The sequence below is a fragment of the Temnothorax longispinosus genome, chromosome 4, assembly GCF_030848805.1.
Source record: "Temnothorax longispinosus isolate EJ_2023e chromosome 4, Tlon_JGU_v1, whole genome shotgun sequence".
NCBI classification, from domain to species: domain Eukaryota; kingdom Metazoa; phylum Arthropoda; class Insecta; order Hymenoptera; family Formicidae; genus Temnothorax; species Temnothorax longispinosus.
This window is the reverse complement of record NC_092361.1, coordinates 3,254,333-3,270,167: the sequence shown is the minus strand read 5'-3', so window position 1 is coordinate 3,270,167 and position 15,835 is coordinate 3,254,333. Positions and strand designations below refer to the sequence as shown.

The window sequence follows — 15,835 nt, the reverse complement described above, 5'->3', positions numbered from 1 at the left end:
GAAAGTATCGCGTTGCTCGGGATAACGGTACCCTGGCGACGAGCGCGGGCGAGAACATCATCATCGTCGTCGTCGTCGTCGTCGTCGCGTCAGAGTATTGCGGATATTGGTCCCGACCTATCCCACAAGGATAGTCCGAGACCGATGATGATGACGACGACACGGTGATAACGACGAGGAGGCTCTTGCGAGTAACGTCGCGTCGTGAGCCGTCTCTCTCTCTCTCTCTCTCTTTCTCCCATACTCGTATCAGTTGGGCACCATAAACTTCTTTATTCCTCTTCTCGTTTGCGCTCTCTATCGCGAAACCACTCGTATCTTATCCACCGTCTCTTCCTTCTCGCTGCCATCCTCCTCCCGGCTCTCCTCCTCCTCGTCCTCCTGCCCTCTCCCGCCAGGCTCATTCCTTCCTTCTCCTTTTCCGCCTGAGGGCGTGAAATACGAAGTCGCGTGTGACAGAAACGAGGTCGTAGCTCTTAAGTTACGGGAGGAACAACCCGGCTTTTCTTACGTACGTGCGCCACGTACGCGGCAGCCCCCCCCCCCGCTTCTTCCGCGAAACTTCCGCGAAGGTAGACTACACACCGCACACCTCTATCGCGTATCGCCATCGCCACCACCGCCAGCATCGCGTAGCTTCTCCCTGTCCGTCGCGGCCGCTGAAATCGTTCGGCCATTTTTCACGGTCGGCGTTGGAACACTCTCCGCGAGGTTCGCGTTCGCACATCACGATAGGTCGGCTGAATTATACTTGGTCGGACAATAAATTTTCTGGAAATTTATCGCTGTGCTTGCGCTCGCGCTCGCGTACACCAGTGCTCTCTCTCCCCGAGAAACGGCTCGTCGCTCCCTTTTCTCCACTCCTCTCCTCACGTACTTATGTGTACGAGCTCTCTCGCATCTTCCGGGCAATTCGCTCTTAACGGACTCTTTACCTCGGTTCAAAGTTCCTCAAGCCTAGGATCGATACCGAGAAAAACCGTTCTTTAAAGGAGTCATGTGAAATTTAGATTCTGTTAAAGGAACGAGAGGAACGTTTTGAAAATATATCTATTTAAATAAGCACTTTAATTAATATATTTTCTGGTAGAATTGACGGTATATTAAAATGGATTAACATTTCTTTATTATATAAAGAAATATTTGATTTTTTATTCTTTTCATAAGTTAATTTATTATTCTATTACACACACATATGCGTCCTGAAATTTTAGTATTACGTAAACTTCATATACCATCAAGATGCTTAAGATAATTTAATCTTTTTTTTTAAGAGTATCTTCCTGCAATTTATGACAAATTTAATAAAGCAAATCGAATACGTGAGCTTGCAAATGTCATAGATTTTTTTAGTAATTTATTATTTAAGCATTATTTTATTTTATTCTGTCTTTTATTTACGCAGATTATCACGTTGCCGTTCAAAGAGTTTATTCCTCGTTAATTGATAGAAGCATTAATTAATAGAATAGAATATTTAATTAATAACATGGCACATGAATGTTTCCCTGTGGGAATTGTAGAGACAGTCGGAGAGGATTTATTTCGCGATTGGATAAAGCGATACGATCGCAATTCTTTTTATGATCCTGAACGCAGAAACATTGCGCTGGAGTTTTGTCCTATTTTTCTCGTTTTTCAGTGATCATCGGACTTGTTTCGCCGGGTCTTTAGTCGGACGCGGTGCGCGTCGTTCCTTCGGGGTAGTTTATTACCCGCCCCTGCCTTCGCTTTCCTCCCTGCGCCTTCTCGTTTCTGTGTGTGCGCTCTCTCTCTTTCCTTTCTATCTCTGCTCTTGCTCTTTTTTCAAGCTTCGATTAATCACCGTGGCTTCTACCATCGATTCTATGAAAAGAATAATCACCAACCACTACCACTTTCTTTCGTGCTACGCGTAATCTTGCGCATCGTCGTTATCGAGGCGAGCGCCTTCGATCAAATAAATTGCTCGTGCCTTAGTTGGAAGTTATGTTTATCTCTCGAATTTATTTAATATGTAAAAGAATGTGTTTCACACACAAAGACGAGAAGTATTTTTTCATTTTCCAGACTACAGAGGTGTTTTATAAGTTGTTCCATTTTACATTTTATTTTCGGATATTTGTGTGTATCCTGCAATTTATATTCTTGAGATCATATCTTATACATACCTATATATCTTTCATGTCACATATTATTAAACGTTATTATGATAAATTTAAATGCAAATACGCTATTAAATTATCGTGCAATAGTATTTATGAATGGAAATTTTGTAGAGAGTTGTTAGTTGCAAAATATGACAGATTTCTGAAAGTTATAAATTGGAGTATCTCCAAACGAGATAAATGCGAGTTAGAATGCGGCCTTCATTTGCTGATGTGATTAAGGACTAGGACGTTTATTAACGTACTTCGGGGAGCACTGCCGTGATTCACCTCGCCATCGCTGGAAGTCGCTTGAAGCCGCGCCAAAGTGTATTAACTCGCATAAATCCAAACTTAACTCTCGGATGATCAATGCACTTCTCGTGGGACAAACAGCGATCCGTCGCTACGCCGGCGCGGCGCGTCGTCGTTGCAGCGCTTGATGCAGCTCGGGATTTCCTGAGAAATCGCATGATCGGATTCAGCGAATTAATTTTGTGCGTTCGGCAAAATTCAGTTCGGCGAATTTACTTTGCATTTTTCGAATGCATAAAATGCAACTTCTGCGTTTTTTAAATTCGGTTTTGTTCAATTCATTTGACTTTCAGTAGTATATGAAACGTTTTTCGAGCGTCTCTTTCTCCGTTTTACAAAAACGAGGATGCAATTTATACGACCGGATGATTCAATGAACATGCGGAATTAATGATATTTGCTTTGCAACAATAAAACCGCGACAGTTGGCATATACCATCTCCGTGTATGTGAAAATTAAATCTACCTGAATTCTAGCGACTGTACTGTTGAACTGAATGTAATGTTCAGAGTTGCCGGCATTCATTTTTAGAATGTCTCTGTCATTTTGCTTTGAGAATCACTGTCGCCGCTGTCTAATCTGACCGACTTGCTCGCGAGCCGCATACACCGAGTTTCACTCCCATCGTTCGAGGATCCTCGAGCGCGAGGAGGTGAGGAGTCGATTTAGCTACCGGTTTTCACAATCGGGACTCATGACTCGTGTCCAGTATGCCCGCCTCGCTGGCTTCCTTAATCCAATCCCCGTCCTCTCTTCTCTCTCCTTCTTTTTCCATCGAGATATATGATACATTAATCAACTTTATGTGCAACGTATCGCGTATACTCAGATTTAGCCTCTCTCTCTTCCGCATACGTTCTCTCTTTTTCTTTCTCTTGTTCCCTTTTTCATTGTTATTGTATTCTTGAAGATTGGTAATGTTCTTGTTATCGCTAATAAAAAATGGACAAGGCAGACGGGAAATTTGTTCTTTTCTTTTTTCCAAATTCGGTTTAACGCCGATTTACAGTTAGTGCGATAAGCGAGTAGCGTGAATAAAATTAATGGAGGTAAAGATATTGTCCGGTGACACAACTCGTCTCGCATTTAATGAACTCTGAAAAGTCATTTATCTCTTTGCCTTTTTTCTGTAAAATCTTTCTTACAGCAAATTTTTCAAATTCCTGTCTGTAAGAAGTGACTTTCGAAAGCTCCGTCGAGTTTTTTCACCGAGGTATTTCGAAGGATGGAAATTTATTACCTAGTCGTTAATAAATTACTATTAACTTATTTAATCATTAATTTAGATTTGGAGATTAGAAACAAGACGGATTGTTAATAAATCTTTTGTATTTCCCTTATTTTTTTTGCATTTTTTGCATTTTTTTATTTCTTGCTGCATATATCGTTGCGAAATTGGCATACGATGATCGGCGGTCCTCTCGAAAAGCATTAATAATTTAATAACGCATCTCCGCGTTTACGTAGTATGTCTTTTTATAATTCTTTTTCTTATTTGTTACGCGGCTCTTTAATTTGCCGCGAAATTATAGACATTAGGAAGGCTGAGGTACAACAAGGTATAGTGGAACTTGCGAATTACATCACATTTTACCGTCTACCGGTGCACGTCTTGCGCCGCGAGACGTAAAAGAAAAAGAAAGAGGAAAAAAACGAGAAATAAAAAAGAAAAAGATTAGTCGACGATGACCTCGATTTCGCGCACGTCGTCGTTTTTAATCGCTATAACGCCCCTGGGCACGGCGCGGAGTAACCGTCATGTTGTCGGAGTCTGCGTGTTCAATTCCAAGTCTTTACTTTTTCTTAGCCCAAGGAGATACCCAGAAATTAAGTGCAGTAGAAATTCAACTGTCACAATGAAATGCTATTTCAGATCGAGAAATACCGTTTGCTCATTAAATCACGCAGAGAGTGAAAATGAAATCATCCTCAGAATTTATTGCTTCATTATTCAGGGTTATGCGCTTAAGTGGAGTGCATCACAATTTAATAAATTGCTCGTAACTTTAATCTTAAATGGCGATAAAAATTAACATATCGTTAATGATGAATATAATGAGTTTTATGTCTCGTAATTGGCATTCTCCGAAATGTCAAATATCTTTTAAGTGTAATTTTAAACGAAAAAGCTGTAGAGAGAAATTTCTATACTCGATGACAGCTAGACATTTCGAAATCGTCCATTGTCGATAACGGCTGTTCGATAACTTCGACTCGAACGTCGAGTGTGACTGTGTGACGCGAAAATTTTATTACGCGAACGCCGCAATGCGCGCGCGTACAACAAATATTTAATTATCCGCACTAGCGAAGCGGCAGAATTTTAATTCGACCAAGGGGAGACTTTGTATGAAAAAATGAGAAAAAACCCTCCGCTCAAAAAAGAGAGAGAAAGGGAGAGAGGATTGCTCCCTGCCTCGCGTTCGTTTCGGACATTAAAATTCAAGAGCGGACATCATTGTAGGTGCGCGCGCACGGACGACGCAAATTCTATTAGAACGAATCCAATAAAGAGGCGCGACTGTCTGGATCCGCGCACGTCCACGCGAGGTTTCCTCCTCGACTTGGCTCGACGGATTATCGAGAGGTCGAAGGGGAAAGGTCCGACGAGACTTTTCGGCAAGTGCCAAAATTCGCGAAGGATCACTATTAGAAGTTTTCTAGTTGGCTCGTAAAAATCCTTTAGACATTGAAAGCTTATACTGGATTTGTTTTTCATTATTAATATTACACGGGGGACATGACGCGATATTCGATGTAACATAGCGATATAGCTTAACGTCACGGAATAACACGTCGATCGTGATTTCAACGATCGATGAGATAGTACGATGAGATGACAAGAGGGAGGGAAGGAAGGAATGAGAAGAAAAGGCAAAAAGCGCATGAAGGACCTCACGAGGAAGTCAAGTCATCTTGTAGGTCGAAGTCTGGTTGTCCTCCACGTTCTTCCTTCGTCTTCCTTTCTTCCTCAATTCACTTCTCCTTTTTCCCGACAGTAGTACTCGAGCCGTTGTCTCTCCAGCTCGCCTTTCACGGATACTTACCGTTACACGCTCTCGCATTATTAGCGTAATCATAGCGCAGCCCGATGCCGGGAGCGTGGCCTACATTTTCTCAATGTATAATCAATGATTTATTTCCTCCACTGTTACGAATAATCCTTTTCCGTTTTTGCCGCTCTCCTGATTTCAGCTTTCATGTTGCGACGGTATCGGCCCAGAAGCCGAACGATTTGCAATTTGTGCGTGATTTTTTTAAGCAAATATTTAAAATGGCAAAATGAGACGCTTATTCGATCTATACTCTCGCATTCCGCGGATAGCAAGATATTGTAAATTAAATACAAGAATTAAAGAAAAGATATTGTAATTTTCGCTTTTCAATTTTTGCAAACTTGTTAAATCCGCGGGCTTAGTTCAAATCTGGAGGAATGAGTATAACAAATAAACGGACGAGACACGAGGAGAAAGCCTTTCCGTGGACTTTCAATGCGCCTATTGCACGCAGGCCTCTTATTGCATCCCTACCTTCGGGCATCCTCTCTCAGTCTCTCCTCGCTTGTCTTTCCTCATTGGCTTGCAGCACGGCGTATCTCTCCGCCGCCGCCTCCGGAGGCAGAAAAACCTGACCTATCGTACGCTGTCCTCTTCTCTCTTTCTTTCCCTTTCCACCGTTCTCTAACGCCGGTCTAACGCCGCCCTAGAGTCAATCCTTTCACTGCCACGCGAGCGGCAACTTAACGATGTCATTTCGGGCCAACGACCGCTGGATGCGGTTCGAACTTCGGTCGGACTCGAGAGTTCGTCCTCGATCAGCGCGACTATGAAGGATGTAATAATAAAAATTATAAAATGATTTATGAAATTATTATGGCAAGAAAATGTCATTAATAAACGATGACTCGAAATCGTTGATTCACCGCGAAATGTCCTTGAATGAAGATGGAAAGAATTATGAGAATGTGTGGAAAGGACGAGAGTGCAGGAGAGTGCCAAATTTATCGGCAATGATTGCACGGACCATTGGCATCTTCGGGCGCTGCCGCCGTGTGTATTTTCCTCCTTTTTTTTTCCTTTAATCATGTGCGAGAGCGTGCTTCTGGAATTATTTATAAACCGGTTTGGTTTCCGAAGCCGTGTATCTGTAGACGGAAACGCCAATAACTCTCCTGGCTCCCGCGCATAAAAAAAAACCGACAAACAGGAACAGATTTAGCGAGGTTATCGCGAATCTCTCATCTCTGTAGTATCTTATTTATATACTTATATACTGATTATACTGCTTGTTGACGTGTTACCGAGACTTTTTCGCCATGGTGAATCGTCGATTTCGCGACGGCAAGGTATCGCCTATAAAAAGAAAAGTCTGAGGTCTCATCTCGGATCCTCGGATTTCATCTTGGATCTCCCTTTCCTCTCCTGCCCATTTCGAGTCGATTCTCCGTCCGATTCGCATCTTTACCTTTTTCCCTATTCTTCGCTCCCCTGCCGTATCAGCAGTTTTTCCGTAGCTGTCGTCAGATTTTGTAAGAAGTATTTTGATGAATTACGAAATTTTAAAATATTTTTCATACTTTATAAATCTTTAATAAATTATGTGATTTATAAAAATTGATAGCTATATTCAAGTATTAAGATTACGCGATTTAATAATTTTATTTAGCTTATGATGCAATTCCCATTGTTTTTACTTCTGTGATAGTGACGATAAAGAATAATAACGATAATAATAAGTCGGTATGACTGCGAGAAACATATAAAATTCATACCGATGCACGATTATCATAGACCATATTGCGAACCGCTAAAATAACAGAACGAATGATAAAGAAGTCTCTTCGACTATCCTACTTTCTTTTCACGTTCGAGTAACGGCCATTGGCTACTCGGGAGATCAATATGCGCAATATATGCTGACATCGACTTGAGGTATGCAGATCATAAAGCGCTTGCCAATGTCTCGACACGATTTTGCAATGGAGATGTATTCGATCTCCATTGCGAATTGTTGTACTCAAAGTTACAACAGTCCTGAAGTGAATACTCGTTCGAAGAAATGAGTAATTTACGTTATAAATAGTATTATTATACTATGTACAGTTTTAAATAGTAATTATAATAATTAAGAAAAAGAATTAGTATCTCAAATTACACGCGATAAAAAATATCTTTAATTGTAACGATCTTGGCTACATCTTTTCATTAACGTTTTACAATAGCGTGACCGAAACGGTACCGAAAACGGGCTCCAGGGCTCTCTTTTCTTTCTCACCTCAATCGCCAATCCGCCTCCGTCTAACATCGCTATTAATTCGCTCGTGTTTTGACGTGTATTTTTATCTCCTGCACGTGTAGAGACACGATCCCCAAGAGATTACTGCTCGCGATCGATCACGGGACGTGACGGGCGCGTCTGATATGCATATGACAACGGTTTACACGTGTCAGAATTATGGCGCTCGCCAAAAGAACCGGAGCGGAGCGAAGCGAGGCTGTATGCGCGCGTAGGCATGCAAATCTCACGTGGGCAATTTACCCGCGTATATATAAGAATACGAAGAATATCACCGGGTTTTCCCGTATTCTTTTTGTCGCTTTTTTTCCCCTCTCTCTCTTCCCCCCTTTCTATTCTTATATTTCCACACATATTCTTTACGCTTGATGTTACGCACGTCTGTTTATTTTCAGTTAAGTACTGTGCACTACCCTTGTAGCCTGTTTAACTACTACCTTTCTGCCTTTTCATCCTTCTCCCGTTCGCTTTCGCCCGTAATTCCATGGTTAGCTGGATAATAGTTATGTAACCGTTAACGCAGCCCCGCGATATACAGAGTGCAACCGAGCTAATCGTCAAATATTTGCTGAGCCGTATTGCAACGGTCCCGCCGCTATCTCGCGCTCTGCGCCTCTTACACACACTCCTCCCCCTCCCCCTTGTCTTATCCGTCTGTTTGTGCACGCGTGACGAATGCTTGCGCAGCAGCAGCATCAGCAGCAGTAGCAGCAGCAGCAGCATCATCGTCGCACGAAGCACGGTGGCGACCACGGCCAACAGGATTTTCTGCGGAGAGACCTGCGAGTCCCTGACCAACCGCACCCTGTCTCATAACGCGGCACGAACAAATGAGAGAAACGCCTCTCTCGAGAGATGTGCCGCATAATGATTTTTTTAAAAGATGAAATAATGAAAATTGAACAATTATTCTCATATATTAATATATAATGATTAAATAAGGCAAGATTTTGATGCTTATTTTGTGTAATTTAGAAGAGGATACGTTCGCGCAACCATCGGATAATTATTCTCGCTCTTGAATTAAGACTACAGTATTGAAAGAATATTCAAATACTCGCAAAAGTACGTATATACGTATACATGCATAATACTCGTTATTATTAGAAAGTTCATGACACGCCAGGAAACGTAGCAAGATTATGCGAGGTGATTTTTGAAAATCGATCGGTCGATATTTCACGATTGGCCGCTTATCGTACAGGTGCCGATAAGCGGATAAAGGTCAGAGAGTAGAACAACGTGGACGTGGTACCTCTTGCGATAGTACACGCCGAGTTAAATATAAAAGCGCTGTGACACCGACTGCGCGTGAAATTGTTAGATGCCGGGGCGTCGTGCACGCATCTCGTTATCCACGCTAATCCACTGTTCCTCTGGTTAACGTTGGTAATTTTATTTAATTACTTAGGTCTGCCATGCAGCTCGAAGTAGTGCGTGCCGCATTATTGGAAGCAAGGAAGTATAATATTAAAAAAGAAAATTAATATATAAAAATGCTAAAGAAGGACGACTGTACATAATAATACACTAGCTTGCTGTTTCTTTGTTGCCACTAATAATCTTATTTAATAATAAAAATCGCGCATTTTTAACGCAACTTGAAACAGCACACGCAAAAAACACATTATTATCCAAAAGGATCATTATTAATTTATTTATTATTGCCATACGAAAGGAAGAGGTAAAATATTATTTTAACATAGGCTCTTATTTTTTACAAACTTCTAGTTTTAATTCTGGCAGCATTTTTTATGTCGAGTGAAATATATTTTAAGAAATTAAGACAAGGTTATTAGTTTTTTAATTTGTGAAACGTCGCGAGAAGACGGAAAGCGCGCTTTCCGGACGAGCGACCGCACGCAACCTTGACGCGTTTCGTTTAAAGAATGCCGAACGCACCCAACGTCTATGAATATTTGCCGGAAATCACTTGACAAACGCGACTTTCTCGGTCTCCGCTGCAGGCAAATAATGGTGACTCCGCGATAAGAGCTGTCGTCGCCGTAGCGCTTCCTGCGCGACGCGCGGTGCGGTGCGCCGGCTTGCTGCCGTAAAAATTGTCCCGCCGTTATAATAAATTGCCTCCGCGATTCCCGACGACGTTGCGAAAGAAAGTTTTCTGCTGAATCCGACGAGGACTCCCAGGAAGACTCGACAGAACGAGAGAATCTATTGGGAGAGAAGAAGGTATCTTCGCGACGGTTTTTGCACGCGGGCAACTCGTGGATACACTTATACTACTTTGTTCGTATTGCTCCAAAGGGAAGATCACTATGGTCAGCTCATCCGCAACCTTAAAGACTTGTTGGTCATACTGTGATCAATTATTATACTGATAGTTTTACGATCGTTGAAAATATAGCCGATGATTTTTGTTTGTTCTCTCTTATTGTCCATTCAATATATACAATAATCACACTGAGAATTGTCGAATGAGTTTTTGTTTTGTTACCTTGTCCGTAATTGCGGGTTACAAACATATTTTCGAGGGAAGTTAAAGTACTAATAGTGTACAATGTTGCACAATTCGAGTTTTCAAATATTGTAACAGGGTAGGAAATAATTTCTCGTAATAATTCATTAAGTTTTTTGAGCGCTTCAGTTATTTTTTGCGGTCTATTTTAAATTGGATACTTTCGGGCAAATTTTTTACGAAGGTGTGTCGTCGTTTTTGTTGCAGGACAGCGAACACCTAATCACACTCGCGCACTTGTCGGACTACAACGTCTACAGGATACCGAACGCGAAGCGGGTTTTTGGCGCACCCTTCGAGTGGGGCGCTTGCCTAAGGCCGAACAGCAACGCCGAGGCCGAAGACACGGAGGCTGGGGAGCCCGGGATCAAGGTCATTACATTCGAGAACGAAAAATCGCGCACCTGCTGGCTCACAGCCATGAGACTCGCTAAGGTAAGCAGGGTGATTCCTCTTCCTCTCACTCCGTATTGTCGTTATCTATTTGAAGAATACAGCGTAGTACGGAGATTCGAGTGCATCGCGAACAATTTCGGAGTGAATACATCAATGGAAGAACCAGTTGAACGAAATTGTTGCTCGCCCGAACGGAAATGTATCATTACCTAAAGTGTATTCTTCGCTATATCGATTAGAATTGCAACGAATGTTGGCGGAGAATTATACACGTAGAAAGTGTATAATTGAAGATTAATGATACGGAGAGTATTACAAATGACCATCAGTAAATAATCGCTTCAATTTATAAGTAGAAAGCTAATATCAACCGGAGAAACAGGTACTTAAATTTGCGGCGAGGATAATAACGTTTCGCTACAATGTTCGTTTCCCAGACGATTCCGCGTCTTCTTATTCGACTCTCGGCTCTTCCTTCACGACGTGATCATCCCTCTGCGGACGGGCCGTGGGTATCATTAGGTCTGTGATGGAGCCGGGTATAATGAGCCTTATTTTCTTTCCGTTCCTCCCCATTCTTACCGCGCCCGCGTTCGCGTCGACGTCGAATGTCGAAACTTGGTTGAAGTTCAAAGAAGTTGCGTGACTCGCGCGCGGTTCGTGTTTAACGGAGAGAGACGAACGCTTCACTCTTGTCGACATGCGTATATACACACTATACCACGCAGCTTCAGCACGTTTCGCATGGCTAAATTTCTTTTCTTCCTCTTTTAGACAAGTCGTGGTACTGACACGGTGCACTTTTTTATCTTCCTTTTTTTTTTACAAAAATTGAGACACCGGGGCTCTCTTTTCTCATCGTCGCTGATATAATCGGTTTATATTCGAGCGCGGACAGCCTTTGTCTTTTCTCTTCTTCTTTCTTTCTCTCGTTCTTTCGCTCTAGTCCAAGTGCTCACCGCGAAGTAACTCGTGGCTGGTAACGGTGTGCGCTAGCAACGCGCGATTGGCAGTTCCGTCGAAGGAAAAGAGAGAGAAAGAGAGACTTTAGAATACGGCCGCCTACTCCCTATTACGCTACTCTTTACGGGCCTATTCTTCCTCAAACTGAAGTGGCTGCTCAGACCGTCACTCCAGTCTGGCTGGTCTCCAGGAAGTGGAGTTCGGGCACGGCATATTATCATCGCTCTATCGTTTGCGGAGTGATAATCATGCTCGCGGAGCAAATTAAGAATTAAAAAAAAAAGTAACAAGTATCCTGTCTTCCGGCAGCTATGAATATATTCTGAAACTAAAATGGAATATTGAAAGCTAAATGATGTATTTACGAGAAGAAACAGAATTTTAAATGACGTTTTACGTATTTCGCGCTTCATAACCATAAAACCAAAATCTTATAATTGATTTTCATTGAATTTAATTTTCTCATTTAATTAATTTAATTAGCGATTTTGATCTCGACGATATTGTTTAATTTACACTGCTGTTTCTCGTAAGTGTTTTCTTTCGCCGTCATTATCGTCATGACTTATCTTCATTCCGAGTAACGCTCGCGCTGGCTGGGCTCGAATAGCCAACTCATCTACCGGGATGTAATTTGGGGACCCTTGCGCCAGAGAATCGTAACTCAACCGATTCATCCACGGGGATCCCTCGAGCCATGCGTCTATACTACCGTGGCCGTCGACGGGTAGGCAAGCCAGACTTGCCTAGTGTTTATCGGCCTCGTTGGTCGTCCATGCCTGTCTGCGTCTCTTGTCAGCCTATCTACCTATCTACCCGCTCTGGATCTACTATGTACTCTTCTCTTTTCTCCGGCTCTCGGCGTCTCTCGCTTCGCTCCGTCATTTACCGTCGTTACTCTCTCTTTCTCTTTCTCTCTGTTTCTCGGCTCCGCCTTTTATCCGAAGGGAAAAGGACGAGACGGTCTTGGTCGGTAACGGCACTAAGGTAGTACTTATACGTGTCTCAGTGAGGCCTTTGTAACTCTTTCATCCGAGAAAAAGCTAGGAGTCTGATGAGATGCGGCGAACGAGAAGAGTTGGGAAGGCGGAAGGGTAAGAAAGAGCGATAGAGATAGAGGGAGGAAAAAGAGTAGGAAAAAGAGAATAAATGAACGAGTAGGCTCGGAGAAATCTGCAGGATACGCTTTGATTGAGAAGACATTGACACTCTTGCCCGTACCCTTTTGTGCTTCCTTTGTTTCTACGTCATTCTTCCTCCTCGTCATATTTCTTCGCGGACTTCGATTCATCTCACTGGAAGTCTGTGAAGTCTAAGTATAAGGCTCGGATTCGCCATCGTTAATTTGCGAGGGGTGGAGTTCAAGATAAAGGATGTCACGGTAACTTATTTCAGGATTCTTTGTGTGAAGATTTGAAATACGTTTATATAGTATTAATGTTATATCTGTAGCTAAATCGACCACGCGAAAATTCATTAAAGTAGAAAAAAAGGATATTAATAGATTTATTAATATAATATCTATAAATATATAATATAAGACTAAAATATGCTCCCGCGCATAACCAGTCAAATTAATTCAAAACCAGATTCCTAGCAAGACGAAAAATATATAGCGATCGCAAAAATATTGCCATTCGCTTACAATCATAAATAAAATATTGTCATATGTTTTGACATTAAGTCCCGGTTATTGTCCGTCGTGAAACGATAACGACGATAATGAGAAAGTGAATAAATCGTAAAGCGATAAGAGCGGATGAAGTTAAGCCGCAAATACCGGATCGCTTTCTACTCGATTACACGTATCTCTAGCCTTACGGAGTTTCTTTGCGTTCCGAGAATTATAATTACCTGCGGCAAGAAAGATCCTAAGAATGAGTCGCGCTAACCTGCACGGTCATTCAATTACAAGGGGAATTTCTCTCGTGACCAACTCGCGCGCGGGGCAACTTTTCAGCAGCTTTTAATCAATATAGCTCCGTATCACCGGGAACGTGATTTTGCGATATCGAGGAATTCGACGCGCGGGCATTATCTTTCGTTTACTTAGAACCCGTATATGCCTCGTTATCGTTCTCCGTTACTCTATCGCTGATTAACGTTAGCATACATTCGTGCCTTGCCGCGTTCCTCGTCGGCGCGTTTCCCGTCTGCGTTTGCGAATAATTGAATTACGTAATTATCTCTCCAAACGCGAGCGCGCGCGCCAGCAATACTCCAGGGCCGCCTTCAATTAGTCGCCGCGCCGCCCTTCATCTTCGCATCAACCTCGATCACGCTCCTGGCTCCTGGAAACGCGAAAGCGACGAATCCCGATCTTCGCGTAAATTCTCTCGCTTCCGGCGAAAGTGTCGAGCTAGAAGTGCGCGACGAGACGATCAACGACACAAACGGATATTCACGTTTTTAATCAATAGAATATTTATTGCAGACATACATATATGGTAATGTAGAATTTTTATTTTCTTAAAATTTTATAGTATCGTCAAATGTAAGTAATTGACCTAGCGATTTTGTTAATGATAATTTTTTAGTGAAGTTAAATGAAAGTTAACGAAATTATTTATAGGATGCCGAGGATACAAGATACACGCCGCTCTTACACAACTCGAGAAGTTTAACATATGCGTTAGTACAAAAGTTCGAAAGAGCGAGTTTATTTTTGTTGTTGCTAAGCGAGTTCTCGCCGGTCGCAAAGCTCGCCGGGATAATTTTCGTACCACGGTGCAAGCTACAGCCCGCATTGGTATATTAGTACCACTATGCGTGTATGCGTGTGTGTGCCGTGCACGTCACGAGCAATTTACGCTTGCGTGTATGGGTGGGCGCGCGTGTGCGTGAACAGTCAGTCGAGCATGGATGCGCCCGACTGTCTTGTGGGTCGATACGATGGTTATACCACTGCTGGGTCTACGGTTATGCACACGTTCACCGTCATTATTTTACGTGGCACCGTCTGTACCTCCTGTCTTGTCTCGTCTCGTTTTTCGCGTCCACGTTCGTCTCATTCCGCGGTTGACACATACTTGCTCGTGCACGAAGTGCGTATACACATTTCTCATTTTCTTGTCGAAATTCTCTTTACTTTTCCAGAATAAAGTTCTTTGGTGGACTTTTCATTAAAAACTGAAATTTGATCTTTATTTTTTGATATTAAATATCTTACAACTAAATCTAAAACTAAAACTATAAAGTCTGTTAAATTAAAGTTAAATTAAACAAAATTTGTTTGGAATCAATTAAGAAATGTTTTATAATTTTTTTTATAATGTTTTCGTTGTAATATATTAAATTTAAATTTAGTAGCAATTTTTTTGTTTAATAAATGAATTTATAGTATAGGATCTCCGAGTTGAGCAAGCTAGTAGCTTCATTCATAAGTCAGCCTTGCTTTAAATGACTATGCTCTAGCACGTGGGCGGTATAAGGAGCTTAGAGAAGCTCACACGGATTACATTTGATTCAATCACGAAATCTTATCGTTGCCTACGAAGCATAGACACTTCTCAAAAAGAATCGATTTTAAAAAGTTTTAGATCGAATATTCCTCTTGCATTCGCAAGCTGTTTGCAAGAAATAGGATAACTGTTCGAGTTGAAAATTGAATATCGCTAATCTTGTTGCTCGAAAAATAGATTCTCAGCACGACATTTATTCATGTTTCAACATTATTTGAGACACTATAAAACGTTACATAAAAATTACGATGGTGTGAAGAAAAATTGCGAAAAATAACTCTTATCCGAGAGCGTGCGATTAAGTTGATTTCTAATTGTTAAATGATTTTTTTTCTACGTTGGTCTTTTTATTCTCTTTGTCTTTTCACTTAAGATTCTTCCCAAAATATGGTAACTACATTTAGAGCTTCACGCTTCCCAAAAAAGCCGAGGGTAGAGGAATTTAATTGTCGGAGAAATCGGGAAAAGTCGGGTGGTACTTTCGTATTCTGTCCGCGTATAGCAACGTTGAATTTATCTAGGCGAGCGCGATACCTCTCGGCGGGGCAAGGTATCGATCGGCGCGACGGTCCGCCTCGCACAGCTGGGCAGCACGCGCTAGCCGACCGGCCGGCCGGTCGACCGGCGCTCTGCGACAAAGTGACGCGTGTAAAATTATGCAAATCGTAGGTGCAGTTTTTTTTTTACCCGTACGCTTTATCGGCCTCGGATGTTATGATGCGCCCGGAGCGTAGCAATCGGTTAGACGCGCGACGCGTTTGCCCCCGTCGCGCGCATCCTGCGACCTGCAACGCTCGCGCAT

General features: G+C 42.2%; 1 protein-coding gene across 10 annotated transcripts in view; it reads left to right on the top strand.

Moving 5' to 3' along the window:
• LOC139811377 (growth factor receptor-bound protein 14) overlaps positions 1-15,835 on the top strand; it is a 250,329-nt gene that overhangs the window by 197,393 nt on the left and 37,101 nt on the right. For all 10 annotated transcript variants that reach the window (XM_071775649.1, XM_071775650.1, XM_071775657.1 and 7 more), the window contains one exon: positions 10,421-10,648. In XM_071775649.1, the coding sequence (XP_071631750.1) occupies positions 10,421-10,648 (228 nt within the window). The remainder of the gene's footprint in view (positions 1-10,420; positions 10,649-15,835) is intronic.